The sequence below is a fragment of the Eptatretus burgeri genome, chromosome 3, assembly GCF_056783735.1.
Source record: "Eptatretus burgeri isolate ZD-2024b chromosome 3, Ebu_testis_v1, whole genome shotgun sequence".
NCBI lineage: Eukaryota > Metazoa > Chordata > Myxini > Myxiniformes > Myxinidae > Eptatretus > Eptatretus burgeri.
This window is the reverse complement of record NC_140963.1, coordinates 36865698-36881362: the sequence shown is the minus strand read 5'-3', so window position 1 is coordinate 36881362 and position 15665 is coordinate 36865698. Positions and strand designations below refer to the sequence as shown.

The following is a 15665-nucleotide window of genomic DNA, read 5'->3' as shown; positions in this document are numbered from 1 at the left end:
ATCCCCAGGTGATTCCCCATCGAACGGGCCCATCGCGTCAGGTTATATTGGGTAGTCGACTACTCATGTCCGCCTACCTGCTTGTCTGTCTGTCTGTTTGTCTGTCTGTCCCGAGCATAGCTCCGTGGGTTTTGATCCAATCCTGATAAAATTTTGGTGGGAGGTTTATATCATGATCTAGTTGTGTTTTCCTGAAAATGGGCGTGGTGCGCCCATTATGGGCAGATACACGCCCAAAAAACATGTGTTTTTAGGGGGTAGCCGATTTCAATTTGCATCTTCTCCTCGGGGGTTTGTCGAATCTGACAGGGGTTTCGGTATTTGGTTAGCCCAATGGCACCTGCATAGCCCCACGGATCTCGATTTTTTTCATTTTCGTCACAAGGTCACGAACTTAGAAAATTGCAAATTTTGACATAAAAAAATTTCTTCTCCTTGGGGGTTTGTCGAATCTGGCAGGGGTTTCGGTATTTGGTTAGCCCAATGGCACCTGCATAGCCCCAGAGAGCTCGATTTTTCATTTTCGTCCCAAGGTCAAGGCCACAAGGTCACGAACTTAGAAAATGATGAATTGTGTTTTTAGGGGGTAGCCGATTTCAATTTGCATCTTCTCCTAGGGGGTTTGTTGAATCTGGCAGGGGTTTCAGTATTTGGTTAGCCCAATGGCACCTGCATAGCCCCACGGAGCTCGATTTTTCATTTTGTCCCAAGGTCAAGGTCACAAGGTCACGAACTTATAAAATTTTGAATTTTGACATAAAAATCATACGACCGCCCAAACTTTGAGAGCTAGGATGACAATATTTTTTATGCATAATCTTGAGGTCATTCCCCACCTAAAGTCTTCAAACCATTTTGCTCTATCTCCAACACCTTGCCCGTGGCACCCCCTTCAAGTTTGTTTTTACCCTGATTTCATCAAAGTATAGATAATCCGAGGAGTGCGAAATGCCATATAGCCTATATGACGTTATATTGTTCCTGGAATGTTCCAGAGGAAGTTTTGCACCAAAGGTCATAATCCTTGACCTTTGACCTTTAAAGTTCACAAAGGTCAAATTTTCAAAGTTGTGGGAATCGAACCAGGTTTTTGACCTTCTTCGACGAACTAACTCCATTAAGCTTTAGCACGTATCCTGTTTCCTTATTTTAATGTCCACAACATTGTTTTGTGACCTTTAAAGGTTACGCAAAGATCAAATCTTTAAAGTTGTTGAACGAAACCGGGTTTTCGACATTTTGCAGCTCATAACCTGTCACTCGTACCACATCATGTTGATCATTTTTATAACTTGGTCAAACATTATCACATTGTCTCATCCTTGACTTCTGAAACAATCTACATCGTCAAATACCGCTCGTGAACCATCGTCGTCTTCAGACTTGTTTATATTATTTTTATGAATAGATAGATATCAGGTACACACATCAAAATACAGTCCTGTACATTAAATATCACATTCGGCAAAATGTACTTTAGGTGTCTGGGCAGAAAATATCAGGCTCGACAGGTCTGGAAAAGTTGTTTTGTGGGAAATATGCTTTCCACTGAAGTTTTTCATGGAATATTTTATTTGGAAGCATCACATGCATATGCAATTAATTTGGCAATGTTAAATGCAGATGGATCTTGTCCAGTTGATGTGATCAGCTCACCTGGATGTGTGTGCCACCATCATGGGCAGTAAGCTGGCCCTGGCAAATGATCTTTGGTCACCGTCATCGTTGTTGAAGAATGAATATTGTAGTTAATGGTTTCAATTACCTTTTCAAAGTATGCTCAACCCTCGATTCATTTGCCTCCAATTTGATTCAAACCTGTGTGCAGACTCGAGCTTTGCTGCTCCATTTATATATACTTAGTTCTGCTGATTCGATAAATTCTGATCGTTAGAACATTGTAAAACATCATTGTGTGCATCACTGCAGTTGTAAGTGCCATACCTGTTGTATATCTGCTTGTGTGCTCCATGTTGAGGAGATACAGTAGGACACATGTCCTGCTGTACTGTTGATTCCTCCCCCCACCTACCCCCTTAACACCCCTACCCCCTTTGCCCCCCCCCCCCATTCTCACACTCTTCACCCACCTCCATTCTTCCCTCATATACATTCCTCTCGCTTTGTCGAATTACCTAAAAATAACAGCATTACAGAATAATGTGTAGAGGGTGTCAAAGTTGGTTTACACCATTCCTGTCAGCGGTTAAGCCCACTCGCCATCACTTCCACACAAACTCTGCGTGAGACAGAAATTAATATACACAGTAAAAAATAAATTATCAACGTTTGACATCATCCAGTATCAATGCATAGAATCACTTTCTTTGCTTGTATAAGTTTCTAAACATCACAACTTGATTCACAAAACAAAAACAGAAGAAAAAAAAATAAAGTTCAGGGAGCTTACAACTGACCTCCAGCTTAATGAAGAAAGTTTAAATATAACGGTCCTCCTAATTGGATTTGATGTCCTAAAGTAGGGATGCAAATGAGTTGATCACGTGTTGTACTGTGATCCCCGCAGCTCTACAAAACTGTGGCAGCAGCACAATTGCAAACATCCTGCCAGGAAATGGAGGAAGGATATAGTTTGACAGTATTTAAAAGGGTCACGATGGCAGGCCACATTGAATTGGGTGTTATGATTAACAGACTTTTCATCCCGCAGTTTTTTTTTAATTAGTGGCCGTTTATTCTGATGCCTCAAGGCATCATCAGCCATTAAGATGCATAATCAAGGACAAAACAGGAAATTAGTGACCAACGGAGACTGTTGTGAAAGCAAATATTTGATGATGGATGTGTTTGAGGGATATTACTCATTTCGAGTCGGCTTTTTAATTTTAACTTTAAAACAGGATCGAGATTCATGAGTCGCTCACATTATAGTGGTCAACTGGATATACAGGGTGTTCCAAAAAGACCTGGACAACTTTGGTTGTTAATTTATTTAGTACCACATATGATACAATGATACCCTTTGGTTTATATGATACAGAAACTCAGAAAGTTTTCTATATTTTCAGGTCAGGTGGTTTAATGTAAATGAAAATGGCGACTCCACAGGAGAACACTCAGTGCGTCAAATGGTTCAGAGACAAAATCTGACACACAATTTCAGCATAATTTTCATACAAGGTATGGAAGGAAATCCGCCATCGCAGAGTGAGATCATATCGTGGTACCAGAGGTTTAAGGAGACTTGAAGATGTCAGAAACAGAAAAGTATCGGTTGACGAAGCACAAGTGCAGCAGACGTTGAAAGAGTGCGTGAATCATTTCAACAAAGTCGCAGGAAAATCAATCCGACACACATCCAGAGCACTGGAACTACCAACCACCACTGTACATGGGATTTTGCAAAAAAAAAAACACTGAAGCTTTATGCCTGTAAGGTGCAGATTGTGCAGTAAGTGAAAACAAATGACGGACCCAAACGCAAGGTGTTTTCCTTGGAAATGCTCAGTCGCATTGAGGAAGACAAAGATTACCTAAAAAAGGTCATGTTCACATACGAAGCTTGATTTTATGTATTGGGGAAGGTCAACTGGCACAATGTGAGGATCTGGAGCTCTGAAAACCCCCATGTGGTCATTGAACACATCCAAAGGTCAATGTGTGGTGTGGCTATTTCCATGACCGCTTGGTGGGTCCGTTTTTTGTGGAGGATACAGTGACCTCAACAGTTTACATGAACATTTTGGAAGGATTCACCTTCCCACAGATTGAAAACCTGCAACCCAAGAACATTTTTCAACAGGATGGCACTCCCCCTCATTGGGCCTTAGTCGTTTGAGCCATCCTGAATGCAAAAATTTCCAGGTTGATGGATTGGCCAAGACAGAACAACCGCCTGGCCCCCATGATCACCAGACATAACCCCCTCCTTAATTTGTTTTCTGTGGGGGTTTGTTAAAGATGTTGTCCACAACACCAAAGTGGCAAACCTGCAGGATCTTCATTCTCAGATCACAGCTGCATGCGCACTGGTGGGCACAAACATTCTGAGCTGAACATGGCAAGAACTCGTGTACCGCCTTGATGTCCTGCGCATGACAAAAGGAGCTCACATTGAAGTATTTTGATGGTGTGCACAAAACGTTATGAGTTTCTGTATCATATAAACCAAAGGGTATCGTTGTATCATTTGCGGTTCTAAATATATTAATAACCAAATTTGTCCAGGTCTTTTTCGAACACCCTGTATATACTGTATGATTCATTATATATATATATATATATATATATATATATATATATATATATATATATATATATATATTCAATGCAAGGAACACTTCTCTCAGAATGTCATTCAAAAAGTCTTCACCCGGACTTGGTGGTGCAATGATGATATCATCTGCTCTGACTCTGGGAAGCCAGTGGTTTGAACCCAGCTGAATCATTCCAAAGAGTTTGAAAATGCTGCTGCTGCTTAATTGCTTGATGCTCAGCGTTTAAAAAGGATAGAGCACCGACAAACATCCTTTTCTTAGCAACCATTGCACAGGCTTGATGGGGGACGAACAGCCTCCTCCTGCCTTGAAGTTCCTTGCAAGGGAAACTCATGTTTGTTGATGCACCAACCACAGTTGAAGACCATTGTGCAAACTACAAATTATTTACTTGCGACAAGTGCAGCTGCGGTAATGTAAAATGTGAGGAGGTTGGACTCTTGATGTACGGTACTTGAACGAAGAGATCCGATGAATTGTCCTTCATTAATTTCAGCATGCACACGCTCGAGGATGAGAAAAAGGAAAATGTCCAATGTATCACTCTGTCATGAGTTTAAGGTTCAGACTACCTTAGATATGTGTTGGTGTCTTCATGAGGAAGCACATATTCTCCCAGTGCACTCTGAGTATCTCAATATCGATTTATGCTGAACTCATACTTTGGAAATGATTGCAGCTTTCGTGCTGATTCAGGCAACTTGCCAAATTTGTGGGTAAATTAATTGAGGAAGATGGTGGAATTTGGGGGAATATTTTCTGCACTTGTCTCTGAGCCATCTTGCCTTACTTTCGAATCTCGGGCCAGCAATAAATTGTCATCCTGGTGTCTCGCAGACGGAGCGAGGTATCAATGTGTTTGCCGTCCCTTGAATGGACGTTAACCTCCACGTCCTGTCTGCCAGCATTAGTTGGTGGTCATTAAAGATCCCACGGTGTCCCTTTCAAAGGGAAGGTGAGCTATCGCCTGCACCCTGGCCAAGTTCCAAATTCCTACCCTAACCTACATGGGGCACTGCATCAGCAGCACAGCCACACTCCCAGCAACATGCAACCAGCAGCCACAGGCTGCATACAGAATTAAGCGATCTGTTTTATAATTTGCCATGATTATTCATGCAGTCATCACACAATGGATTGACATTTTTTAAAGGCTGTTGGGCATTGCATGATGTCACAGTTGAAATTATGCTAAATGGTGGCCCTACTTAATAATAGGTGTTTCTCTGTATCCAGTTAGTTTAAGTAAGTAGAAAATGTCACGTAGTACTGCATATACATTTGCTAGCTTTGCTGTGCATTGTTGCATTGCAGATACTTCAACAACAAAATGAACATTTTCTTGGAGTTTGTGCCTGAGATGATTTTCATTTTGGCTCTTTTTGGATACCTCGTGGCACTGATAATCTTTAAGTGGATCGTTTGCAAGTCGGCAGACTCTAAAAATTCCCAAAGTCTGCTCATTGCATTCATCAACATGTTCATGTTCGACAACTCCAGTGCCAAGTTATACTCAGGACAGGTGAGGTTTGTCATGGTTTTCTGTAATCTCGAGTGATTTGCAGGGTGACGACGGTTACTTTAATTCTTATTGATCGGTGGTTTGCAATTGCTTCCCAAATAAAGGTCATTTGTAATTATCCAGGGTATCGGGACACAATGGCCGACTGTTTTCAATGTTTTGTTTTTTTTATACGTCCACAAGTGAGCATTAACAGATGAGACTATTGGATTAATGTCGTCTTCAAAAGGACAGCTCACTATATTTTTGCAATGCCTGCCATGCGTATCGCAAGCTTGTAGTCTTATCCTGTGTTGTCAAAACCAAATCCAGGTCAAACAATTCAGAGATCAATGTGCGACCTTGGAGCTGTCTTATCGATATATGTTTTTTAATAACACTTGCCTTAATGTTCGATTTGCGACTTGCAACTAGTGCAGCAGATAATCATAACAATTGTGCAAATTATGACTAAAGCATGAAATTTTTACCAGTGTTAGTACACACCATAAGCTTCATTTTCAGATCGGGAGGTAAGTCAGATTTGACCTCTGAGGATAGTGAGAGGTCAATGACCTCAATTACATTGAAATTGTCATTTTTTCACGAATCTGGTGCAGTTTGTCTGTTTTGGGAATCATTAAAAAGGTATGTTGCCATGTGTTGGTCCCTTTATCTTCTGGAGAGTCTTTATACATAATCACAGGATGCAACCATGACTGAACAAGTGCTTTAAATGAGGTCAGTGACCTCAGAAAACAAATTGATTGAAATACACATTCAGGTTATTGTGGTGTCCAGAACAGCTTGCATGAAATCGTGTTGTAAGATCATCTGTGCAACCTTAATTTTCAATGTGCCCTGAACATAGTCTATAAGCTTAAAGTACAGTGAGGTCAGTTACCTGTGTACATACCGGTACATGTAATACACACACATTATCCATATAGACGCATAAATATAAAGGTGTCTGATTGCACCAAACAGTCTCCCGAACATGCACATAATGCAGTGCACTTGAGTGCAGCCTTGGTGCACTTGCAGCAGCCGGTACATCCCTTCTCGCAGCCGCAGTGGATCAGTTCGTGGCAAGATTTTGATGCCTCTGGCAGTGTCGTCCAAAGAGGCTGCCACCCAGAGGCCTCCTTTGTCCAGCCCCAGTCAGATGGGATTGGTAACTCTGGATTCAGGACCAGAGTTTGGTTCCAGCAGTTGCCCTGGAGAGATGCACGCTTGATGTGCTGCTGGAGTGCTGCGTGCATTGGGGGAATGTTTTCTAGAGCCCTCGACTTGTGGGCGAAGAGCTGTTTCCGAGCATCGTTCACTTCCATGGTGTCACTGGTACGGTCATACATCAGCACAACGAAGCGCTCCAGCAGTGACATTGACTCCTCACTGACATCACTTGGCATGCGTAAGAGTTCTTCAAAGGCATCAGTCACCTGTAGGAACACTTTCCAAATCTCCCAGGCAGTCTTCTTCCCTCTGCCAGCGAAAGAAAACACAGTGTCGCACCCTGTGAGGGCATGGAAGATGGGGAGAGTAGCACATAGTCTTGGGTTCATAGAGGCAGCCTATTGGTGAACAGCTATGTACCGGAAGCTGGATCCAGTACCAAGAGCTATCCACAGCTCGTCAGGATTGATGTTGTTGAATGAAGCCACAGCCAGTACCACAACATTAGTATCCACAGTGCGTATGGCCACCTTCCTGATCCCCTTCTGCACAACATCTGCCACATGTAGAAGCAGGCGAGTGTCCTCCTTGTGTGAACATGGGGCGAGGTTGGTCGAGTCGGACTCGGCAGGAGAGCACAGGACCTCAGTTCCACATGTTGCATACATTTCCTTGCCATCTGCTATTGGAAGACGAATGGCCTCTCGTGACAGGAAACCAAAGAGCTCAGTCTTGTTTTGATCCACACGAAGGAAGTCCTTCCAGTTCTTAGGCATGACGGTAGAGGGAGCCACTCTCTTCCTGATGCCCTTGCCCCTCTTCTGTCTGGTCGTGCCTTTTAGGCTGTCAGGTAGATATACATCCCAGATGAGGTCGAGTCTGTTGACCTTTTCGAGTTGAGTGGAGACGTAAGGTGCAAAGAATGTGTTCACATACTCTTCAAAGGTCTTTGCCGTTACAGGATTGAGCATTTGAACAATAGCTGCTCCGTCAAGGATTGTGGCATCAACGCCAGATGCGCTTGTGGTTTCGGGTTGGTCTGATTTCAGGCAGTGTAGTAGATCTGCTTTGACTCCAAGGCGCAGTTTTCCTCCTGTTGATAATGCTGGTGGGGCTGCCTGGTTCTCGTGGCAGAAGAACTGGTCCAGATCCCCATTACGTGATTGGCAGGCAATATACAGCCTCGAGAAGAGACTACAGTCACTCTTCACTGCGGCGAGTTGGATCTGCTGCTTTGACTGCGTCTTGGTCTGTGACCGACTGAAGAGTGGCAACTTGTTCTTGGGCAGTGTTTCTGTAACTGGCTTCGTGCATAGTTCCAGTCTTTCTTCAACAAACTTTGTGTACTGCTTCTCACCAAGGGACTCAATCTTCCTCACAGTTTCTGCCACTGGGGTGTCCATGATGTCTCTCATGTCAAGGGCTAGTAGGTCAAAGCGAGACATCTGTGAATAACTACCAACACTGTGTGGAATATGTAGACACTTTTATTGGAACACAAATGCATGGTTTGTACATCATAAACATGTTTACCATTAAGGCCGAAGTCACATTTGCTCTACGGCGAGGATACGGCGGCCGTACGCCCTCTGATTTGACAGAAACGTGCGGCGGCCGCAGAGTTTCTGCGGTGGCCTCAGGGTGGCCCTATGCCGTATGGCTATATTTTACAGGCCGTAAGGTCGCTGTGGAATTATAACGCGGAGTTATAACTTTTTTCATTTCTCCATTCGCCGTAGCAATTCGACAAGCCGAAACAAAAGAAATGGTTAAAAAAAATAAAAAATTAACCCATTCGTTGCCGTCCGTCTGGCCGCACGTTCGCCTGAGGGCTCCCCGCGGTTGCCTTGCGGGCACCTTGAGGCTACCTTGCGTCTCCCTTGAAAATTATATGGCCGCCGCAGGGCCCCCTTAAGGTCACCGTGCGACATAAAATCAAAGACCGTACGGCAACCCCACGTTTTCGGTCTCCACAATTTCTAAGACCTAAGGCCTAAGTCACATTTTCTCTACGGCTAGGATACGGCGGCCGTACGCCCTCTGAGTTGACAGAAACGTGCGGCGGCCGCAGAGTTTCTGAGGTGGCCTCAGGGTGGCCCTACGCCGTATGGCTATATTTTACAGGCCGTAAGGTCGCCGTGGAATTATAACTCGGAGTTATAACTTATTTCATTTCTACGTTCGCCGTAGCAATTCGACAAGCCGAAAAAAAAAAAAAACTGGTAAAAAAAAATTAAAAAAATTTACCCATTCGTTACTGTCCGTCTGGCCGCACATTCACCTTAGGGCCCCCCTGCGGTCGCCTTGTGGGCACCTTGCGTCTGCCTTGAAAATTCTATGGGCGCCGCAGGAACGCCCTAAGGTCACCGTGCGACATCAAATCAAAGACCGTACGGCAACCCCACATTTTCGGTCTCCACAATTTATAAATACACCGTGCAGCTCCCCGAAAAATAAAAACATATGTGACTGCTACATTATTTGACCGTGGAAATACTGCGGCCGCCGTATAATTGCTAGTGGCCGTAGATTTTGGAGACCCCACGGCCGCCGTGGCAAATGTGACCTCGGCCTAACCAATGACGCCAAACATCAATATTTTGATACTTTGAGGTCATTGACCTCTCACGGTCCTCAGAGGTCAAATCTGCCTTACCCCCCGATCTGAAAATGAAGCTTATGGCATGTACTAACACTGGTAGAAATTTCATGCTTTAGTCATAATTTGCACAAATCTTATGATATGAGAGATTATCAGCTCTACTAAACATGTGGCAGGTCTACAAGAACTCCGTATTGCTGTTGTTGGTGTTGTTGTTACTGTTGTTGTTGGGGTTCTTGTTGGGGGTCGATTTTTGAAACGTGCACTCATTGGTCGGACAGCTGCCGGACCCCACCCACTTTTGTCGCTTGACTCCATCCAACTAAGGTATCCAGACAAAATGATATGGCCGCCATTTGTATCTTGGGCCTAAGATATCAGGCTTGTAGGCCTCTGCTCATTATCTACTGCCCGGGTTTGTTGCACCAGATTTCCATTGGCTTTGTTTGGGTCAAGTGTTATTCACCATGAGTGACCCTGAAAAATCTAACCACATGCTGAACAACAGTAAGGTTTAATCAAGCATGTCAGAATGCATGGTACGTTATAACACAGGTGACGAGCATCAAGTTACATTGCGTAAATTACAAAAAAAAAAAATAGTGTTTCGTAATTTTTGAACAGCCCATATTGGGGTTAAACCAGTGTTTTTCAAACTTTATAGGCCAGGGCCAGTGGGACCTATCTTGCACCCCCCCCCCCCGCGACAATTCTTCACTGATACCACAGGCACAGTGTTCATATATATCCCAAGTATCAGAAAAAAGATGTTCCCAGAAAAATAACTCATTTACACTTTGCTTTATTAAGCTGTTTCCATGGCAATCAGTCAAAAATAGACGAATCCCACAAAGATCGGCAAAATGTCAATATCTCTGTCAAATATAAACATAAAATCACAAAATTGGTGTCAAATTAAAGCTGATACATTTACGTATTAAAGTATATTTTGGTTTTGCCAATTAGCTCATTTGCATATTAATTAAATTTGACTTAAAGATAATAATTCCCACAAAAATGCAAGAATTTCCATTTTCTTTCCTTGTAATTACCACACATGTCAGTTTTTGTCAAAAAACAACATTACTTAAGTGTTGCCAGATACAAGCCAGATTGGCAAAAAATATATTAAAATTTTTGAATTTTTTTTTAAAGTAGGCTAATTAGCATAAAATACAAAGCAAAATGAATCGTTCGAAAATCATGCGAAATCAGATTAATCAATATAATTAATTACCTGGGCCTGATATAATACATAACTGCAACTTATGATGTCTGTTTGGTGTTTAAGGGAAACATAACTATTTTCTGTTTGAGTAAAAGTTGTGGAAATAATTTTTTAATGCATTGATGTGCTAATTAGGATCCGCCATTATGGAAATTCTCATTTTCGTAAATATCTCAACTTCTGGTAAATGGAAATTTGTAAATGAGGAATCTACACATATGTTTGGAGGGTCAAGGAATGAAGTGAACATGTTTCCTTTGTTGTCAGAGATGTAGAATAATGTTTGGATATCTTAATTACATACAAAAATGGAAACGGCTAAATAAAGCATAGTGCAAATGAGTTATTTTTCTGGGAACATCTTTTTTCTGATACTTGGGATATATATGAACACTGTGGTATCAGTGAAAAATTGTCGCAGGAGGGGGGGGGGGCGGTGCAAGGTAGGTCCCACTTGCCCCCAGCTTATTTTTGTCCCACTCCTCACTTTGATTTTCAAAAAAATCGTACGCCCCACCATGATTGGAGACACTACATTATATACTACATATGTATTTAAAAGGCAAAGCTATGAAAGCGATCATATATTAATTCATTAATTCTGAATCCTCATGCCCCACCAAAATATTGCTACACCCCACCTTGAGAAACACTGGGTTAAACAATCCGTGACCGTGTGACGAATCAGCTCGTTCTGATATAATCATGGCGGGGGTTGACACGGATAAGAGGTGTCGAGTTAATCTTTTAAGAACGCAGTAAATGTGTGTTTCCAATGGCACCGTTCATTGTAAGGTCATCTCTTCGAGCATGACCTAATAATATGGGTGTTGATGTCCTTCGATCCGTCCGTCCATTCACAATGAAGTTGAAGCGGGAGATCTGGTGATTAGTAATCCTGATAGGGGTCGATGAGACGTACACGATGGAATGACTTTCAAGGTCACCGAAGGTCAAGGTCACGAGGCCTTTGAAGTTGCAAAAATGACGATTTTCAAATTCTATCTCCTCCGCCATTTCTCAAGCGATCTTGAATTTGATTGTAGCATATGAATCTATGGGACAATATCTAAATTTGGTCAGACCGGATTTTCGATATTCGCTTTCGTTTTCGTGTCACGTGACTTCAAAGTTGGCAAAAAATGCGAAAATGACGATTTTCAAAATCTATCTCCTACATTTCTCAAGCAATCTTGAATTTGATTGTGGCATATGAATGTATGGGACAATATCTAAATTTGGTCAGGACGGATTTTCGAATTTCACTTTCATTTTCGTGTCACGTGACTTCAAAGTTTGCAAAAACTGCCCTACCTTCAGGAGGCTATATATTCTCGACTGGGCATGATAAAAGTTCGTGAATGGTGTCATTGCATAGCAGCTGACCTTGTACACTTATACATTTTCCGCCGAAAGTGCAAAAGTTTCAAAACCGGAAATGTAAACGTCGGCATTTATTTTCAAAATATAATTTCGTGCGCGCGCGCCAAAATGCCGAGTCATCTTTAACCAAACTGCACAGTTAGAGCTGCGCAGTTGTCTTCGGTCATAACTGAACATTGAGAACTTGTGGTATTATAGAGATGACTGTCACCCCCACACGGGGTAATTTTTTAAAGAATGCATTAGATGCACTTTTCCCAGTCGGCCCATTACCAGATTTTGTCGCAAGATTTGACCACAGTGCAGTTTATATTAAGTGAAATTATTATAAGCGAAAGCTTTGTGACAAACGGTGAAAGTTTTGTTTTTTTGCCATAAAAAGACTGATTCTGCCTTCCTTGGCCGTTTGATCATGTGCTCACGGAAGTGGACCAGGCAGTTGTGTGTTTGGTATTAAGAGGGGAATTTATTTGATGTAAGTGTTGACATGAATCTCAACTGGTCAGGCACATAAATTAATGTGTTTCATCCTCTCTTTATGCACGTGCAGGGCGATGTCCAGTATTTCCTGGTCGTCTTTGCCCTGATCTGTGTGCCATGGATGCTGCTCGTGAAACCTATAATTCTATGTGTTAAACACAACAAGAAAGAGGTAAGCTTTGTCTACATTGTGATATCGTCTCTTTTTTTTAATCTGCAGACAAACCTCTTTTGTATGTAAAATTCTCAGCTTATGGACAAGTGAAGTGACAAGGTGAAGTCGTACCTCGAGTGAAGATACCTCGAGTGAAAGTACCTCGAGTGAAGTCGATAGTGCAAATCCCCATGCTTCCCACCCGCCTCAAGCAGAGTTGAAAGATGGCAAAAAGTTCCATGATGACCCAATGTCTTTGACCCAATGTCAAATTTTGAGGTTCGATTTTTTTTTCCTGTTTTGACCCCCATGACCTGAAGTGCCCACCACCTGGAGGCTTGAAAAAATATCAAAATCACATCAAAAAAATCTTTATATATTGCACGCGTCCTCCCATGTTGATTGCATTTGCAAAGTTTCATTAAAAAAAAATTGAACGTGCCCGTAACTGCATTTTTTTGGTGTTTGACCTTTTGACCCACCTCATGGAGTGGGGCCAAAAATGATACTGCTCTTACACATTCTTGCTATGTGGTGATGATACCTACCAAGTTTGGTGATTTTTCTGCAAAACCGTTTAGGAGGAGATAGCGTGATGGACAGATAGACAGACGGAGCTGATTACAATAATGGTTAACGAGGAAAGAAAAGACCATAAGTAGAGAAGGGGGATGATCTGAGACATTGGTGCACTGTCAAATTGAAGCCCTCGAGGGAGTCGTGGCATTGAATATATTGAGAGAGGAATTCCGACGAATAATAATGATGATGATACTTTTACCGCCACTTACTATTTATATTACTCTGACTACTGAAGAACCCGCCCTCACGTACGGGATAACTCACCCAGGATTGTGGTATTTTCATATGATTAATTGTAATTCCCCCTCACGCCGGGAGTGGTGCGATGTCATATGTATTTACATGGAGAGATGTGGGGTCTTCCGCAAACACTGAACCACTGGGACTATGATTTTTTTTTCTTGCCAACTAAAACCTCCCCTTCATTTGGCTTACGAATCTTAAGGTCCTGAGTTTAAACCCCATCCATGCCATGTAGCATAACACGAGATGGGTTGACTCAGCCGGTCATCCTTTCAAGATCGGCATAATGAGGACCAGCTTGCTGGGACTTGGCCAGTCGAGTTTCCCACATTTGAGTGGAGACACCTCCAGGATTGCGTTCCTTCGTCAATGAAACTGTCTTGGCAGCCTTGCAGTATTTGTATTTGCTCTTCTGTTTGATTATGTTTGTACCATATCCTGATGCTGTGTGCACTGTGCGTCCTCGCTGATGGACCTCTGGTAGCTTGTACATGTTGCTGCATTTGAGCCTGGGGAGTAAATGCTGAACTCGACCTTTTCAGGTTCGTCCCAACATCTTGGTTCTTTATTCCTTTCACACTTCTACTTTTTCACAGTTCTCTTTATTCATTATAATTCTTGCTTTTTCTTTTCTTTTATCTCTCTTTCTCTTTAGTTCTGTCTTTCTTTATCTATCTGTCTAAGGTGAAGTTAATTCTTGCAGAAATTTTCTGGAAGGCTCATTTGGCTGTGCCTGGATGGGTTTGAGGGTAGTGGAGTAGTGGCTGAAACCCGAATCATATCCAGGTCCTTCCTGATGACTCCATCTTTGTTCTTTACTTCATCAGGTTCCTTTTGATTAATCAAATGCAGTACAGGTTTTGGTCTTCTATTTGATTATGTGCCTGATGGCACAAGGAGGATCATCCATCCATCAAAAACCTTCCCTTGCACCCCCATGGGTACAACCACCAGTTTTCAACTCATTCAGTCCAGCAGTTTAGGAGTGTATAGACATCAAACACAGAGAGAGAGTTTTCAAATGATAGTATGATATTCAGATGCATTGGGGTCATTTGTTTATATTAGTTTAAACATTTGCCTTTAAATTTGCTGTGCTCACTTATGTTGCAACATGAAACTCCATTTATTAAAGAGTACGTGCAAATCATCGATGTTAGATGTGTTTTTGCTACTGCTGGCTTTATGGCATCGATTACTGCTGGATCACATGGTGGACCCTCTGTCTTTTTTAAGAGGTAATTATGATCACAAATATCCATCAATTTGATGCATCAAAGTTTTGAAATCTAATTGTATATACGATTGTATTTGCAGCCAGCTTTAATTATTGAACTGAGTTCTATCAAGTTTGTTGTTGACAATTTGGAAATTGAAGAAAGTTGAATAAAGATGTAAAGAAACAAATGAGCAATTTAACATGCGATTTATTACAGAGGTCCCTTCTCTTCCCTTGTCTGTAAATAAATATAAATGATGGATGAAATCAACAGAACGTTCATAAAGGCATTCTAATTGCCAAAGCAGTTTCTTCGCAAGGATGAAAAAGGGTGGTTTGCCATTGCCTTCCCAGCATTGTTCTGTCTGTGCTTTATCTCTATAACTATAAAACTGAGGATGTGTGTGTGTGTGTGTGTGTGTGTGTGTGTGTGTGTGTGTGTGTGTGTGTGTGTGTGTGTGTGTGTGTGTGTGTGTGTGTGTGTGTGTGTGTGTGTGTGTGTGTGTGTGTGTGTGTGTGTGTGTGTGTGTGTGTGTGTGTGTGTGTGTGTGTGGTCGTATGGTCGTTATGCATTTCCCCAAACTCGAACCGATTCCATTCAAATTCGGTACGATTATGGCTTTTGGTCCAACTCAGTTCGTGGTCTGGTCAGGTATGGGAGCATGTGCCAGAACAGCGCGTCACTGCGTCCACTTTCCGCCGGTACTCCAGGGGCCTCCGTCTGGCCATCCCCCAGGCAGATGCCAGGCCCATCCCCATCTCCTTGATTTGATGGTCAACCTGCTGCAACCATGAGGCACGTGGTCGGCCCACTGGCCTCCTCCACTCATGAGACTCCCTCGCTGAGAGAATCTGGTGA

The 15665-nt window shown here is 42.5% G+C and overlaps 1 protein-coding gene across 6 annotated transcripts in view; it reads left to right on the top strand.

Annotated features, from left to right (window-relative positions):
- The window catches only part of LOC147029696 (V-type proton ATPase 116 kDa subunit a 1-like), a 504511-nt gene that overhangs the window by 249663 nt on the left and 239183 nt on the right, over positions 1–15665 (top strand). For all 6 annotated transcript variants that reach the window (XM_085872936.1, XM_085872937.1, XM_085872940.1 and 3 more), the window contains 2 exons: positions 5553–5760; positions 12679–12780. In XM_085872936.1, the coding sequence (XP_085729062.1) occupies positions 5553–5760; positions 12679–12780 (310 nt within the window). The remainder of the gene's footprint in view (positions 1–5552; positions 5761–12678; positions 12781–15665) is intronic.